The following is a 3,264-nucleotide window of genomic DNA, read 5'->3' as shown; positions in this document are numbered from 1 at the left end:
CGCATTTTCGATAGTGACGCTCAAGTTTGTATATGCTTCTGATGACGTATCTTGATAGTCCACAATGTAGGTAAGAGTCAGCTCCACCGTGACAATAACGGTTCTTCTTGTGGCTGCAGCAAGTACATATGATATTGAGCGTCAAATGGCAAAATGGCTACATGTGAACTTTTCGTCTTCAATGTTGCTCCGATACCTCTATGAAGTGGAGTTAAGTTGTCTGAGACAACGAGCGTGACCAAGCCGAGTATACTTACCAGCAGGCACAACGGTAGTTACTGCAGGATCAATCGTCAAGACTCCCAAGTTCACCTGTAGAGTCTGGAAGGTGTTGGACACAGTCTGCAGGGCGAAGGGAGCAACGGCGCATTGCACGGTGGAAACTACGCCTCCACAGCTGGAAGAGAAATAGGGTTAAGATCCAAAGAAAACATGTCTATCCCGAAATTACACTATAGGGTAATGCCCACATAGAGTTTTAGTGACATTATTGTTTTCAACTGGCGCCCGCTATGCCGAGAGAAGAGGTTTCTCATACTTACCCAGGTGCGAAGCCAATAGGTTGAATGGCTGCTATTCCCGGACTGCTCGTAAAGGTAGTCGTCAGCTGCAAAACCATGGAGAAGATGGTGTTAAACTGGGTTAGAAGAGATGCAACCAAAATCGGTCTGTTGGTCAGAACTCCTTTCTTCCTATGACTTCCGGCAAACATGTGCCAAAACAGCAATGTAAGAGTAAAGAGCTCTGCTGGAGAAACCACAACTTCTAATGGAGAAATGATCGGTTCTTACCCCTTGAACAACTTGCCGGAAAAGTGCAGTGGAATCACTGGAGTTGGCGTTCAGAAGGACCGTATCGTACGTTCTTCTGATGCAGATGGAGACGACAATTTGCTGACTTGTACCAACTATATGAAAGAAAAAATCAAACAGACAGATGAAAATATGTAAGTAACCAAGCAAACAAGACTCAACAGAAGGCTTACATCCTTTAATTCCTTAGAGGTCGAAAAAACTTCAGAATAGTAACACAGTTTGCATCTTACCGTCGCAAAGCATGGTGGGCAGAGAGGTAGTCAAGTCCTGGAGTCTGTCGAAATCATCTAAAGACAGAAGAGTCTTTGCATCTCCTGCGATAGCTGTCAGTTGGTCTCTGTCCAGGTTATTGCCCACACCGACAGCAATGGTGACGATTCCTGCCTGGCGCATCCTCCTAGCAGGACGGTTGACGTCGTCATAGGATATGCCGTCGGTGATGACAACGGCTATTTTGGTGACGTCGGCTCGCGCGCCCTTCCTCAGGTCGAAGTGCAGATTGGTGGCGAAGTCGATGGCTTTACCTGTCAGCGTGTAGCCGCCCATGTACTCAATACCATCCACTGCATCTTGCGCCTCCTGGAGGTCGTAGTACTGGTCAAGGAAGAATTCTGTGCGCGCCTGGGCTGCATACTGAACGATAGAGACGCGAACGGCGTTTTCTCCGATATCCAAGTAGGCAAAGAGCTGCCTGATGAAGGTCTTCATTCGCTCAAAGTTCTCCAAGCCGACGCTGCCGGTGCCATCCACAAGGAAGACGATGTCTGCTACTGCTCTACAGGGAGGAGCTAGGGAGAACGAAACAAGTTAGATGAAAGCCACATCTGCATAGAACATGACAGCAAGAAACGCAGAAGAAAACGACATCATCCCGGCGGAAATAGCACATGTCAACATACTAGTATCTCCGACGGTAGATGACACTATTGGCAGGTTTCCAAGCTGCACTCCCGCCGATGTGGTATTGACGATGATTTGAGTGGTGGTGTTGACATTTGCACCTAGAGTCACCACACTTACAGTCACCGATGTGCTTGTTGCCGACGCTCTGCAAAGAGAAAACAAGCATAATGCACATGACCTTTCTTCGATGCCAAAAAGGATGGGAAGCAAAGTCGTCAATAGTACAAAGTACACTGTAGCGGCTTGGCTTCAATTTGAGAGATATACCTAGCCGAAAAGTGACTGAAAAGAAAGCTTCATACGGCAAGACTTTCAATCTTACCCTGGGGCCACCGACGTGATGGCCACCGACTGGATGTCTGCTGGGTTGGCAGCAAAGACTTGCAGGACCTGAAAAAGGTGATGAAGAAGAGTGCTCGTGACTAGTTCAAGGGCTTCAGAGCACAATCAAGCTCCTTGGATATGCGTTGAATGTTTGTCGCATATAAAGAGCGAGCAAACGTCTTTCTATCAAAAAAGGAACAAGAACCATATATGACAAGGGATTTCAGCAGGAAACATTGCTCACAATCGGCTACACAGAAAAGAACCTACCGCATTTTCGATAGTGACGCTCAAGTTGGTATATGCTTCTGATGACGTATCTTGATAGTCCACAATGTAGGTAAGAGTCAGCTCCACCGTGACAATAACGGTTCTTCTTGTGGCTGCAGCAAGTACATATGATATTGAGCGCCAAATGGCAAAATGGCTACATGTGAACTTTTCGTCTTCAATGTTGCTCCGATACCTCTATGAAGTGGAGTTAAGTTGTCTGAGACAACGAGCGTGACCAAGCCGAGTATACTTACCAGCAGACACAACGGTAGTTACTGCAGGATCAATCGTCAAGACTCCCAAGTTCACCTGTAGAGTCTGGAAGGTGTTGGACACAGTCTGCAGGGCGAAGGGAGCAACGGCGCATTGCACGGTGGAAACTACGCCTCCACAGCTGGAAGAGAAATAGGGTTAAGATCCAAAGAAAACATGTCTATCCCGAAATTACACTATAGCTATATAGGGTATGCCGACATAGAGTTTTAGTGACATTATTGTTTTCAACTGGCGCCCGCTATGCCGAGAGAAGAGGTTTCTCATACTTACCCAGGTGCGAAGCCAATAGGTTGAATGGCTGCTATTCCCGGACTGCTCGTAAAGGTAGTCGTCAGCTGCAAAACCATGGAGAAGATGGTGTTAAACTGGGTTAGAAGAGATGCAACCAAAATCGGTCTGTTGGTCAGAACTCCTTTCTTCCTATGACTTCCGGCAAACATGTGCCAAAACAGCAATGTAAGAGTAAAGAGCTCTGCTGGAGAAACCACAACTTCTAATGGAGAAATGATCGGTTCTTACCCCTTGAACAACTTGCTGGAAAAGTGCCGTGGAATCACTGGAGTTGGCGTTCAGAAGGACCGTATCGTACGTTCTTCTGATGCAGATGGAGACGACAATTTGCTGACTTGTACCAACTATATGAAAGAAAAAACCGACATATGAAAATATGTAA

At 46.6% G+C, this 3,264-nt stretch overlaps 1 protein-coding gene across 1 annotated transcript in view; it reads right to left on the bottom strand.

Moving 5' to 3' along the window:
- Window positions 1–3,221, bottom strand: part of LOC118427036 (collagen alpha-3(VI) chain-like) — a gene marked incomplete at its 5' end in the record, with an annotated part of 14,284 nt that extends 11,063 nt beyond the window's left edge. Inside the window, 11 exons of the mRNA XM_035836674.1 lie at window positions 4–113; window positions 258–397; window positions 543–607; window positions 792–907; window positions 1,046–1,603; window positions 1,715–1,863; window positions 2,041–2,108; window positions 2,313–2,425; window positions 2,570–2,709; window positions 2,862–2,926; window positions 3,111–3,221. Of these exons, the coding sequence (XP_035692567.1) occupies window positions 4–113; window positions 258–397; window positions 543–607; window positions 792–907; window positions 1,046–1,603; window positions 1,715–1,863; window positions 2,041–2,108; window positions 2,313–2,425; window positions 2,570–2,709; window positions 2,862–2,926; window positions 3,111–3,221 (1,635 nt within the window). The remainder of the gene's footprint in view (window positions 1–3; window positions 114–257; window positions 398–542; window positions 608–791; window positions 908–1,045; window positions 1,604–1,714; window positions 1,864–2,040; window positions 2,109–2,312; window positions 2,426–2,569; window positions 2,710–2,861; window positions 2,927–3,110) is intronic.
- Window positions 3,222–3,264: the final 43 nt, after the last annotated feature.

This window comes from Branchiostoma floridae, chromosome 12 (genome assembly GCF_000003815.2).
Source record: "Branchiostoma floridae strain S238N-H82 chromosome 12, Bfl_VNyyK, whole genome shotgun sequence".
Taxonomy (NCBI): Eukaryota; Metazoa; Chordata; class Leptocardii; order Amphioxiformes; family Branchiostomatidae; genus Branchiostoma; species Branchiostoma floridae.
Note: the sequence above shows the minus strand (reverse complement) of the source record. Positions and strands in the feature narration are given on the sequence as shown.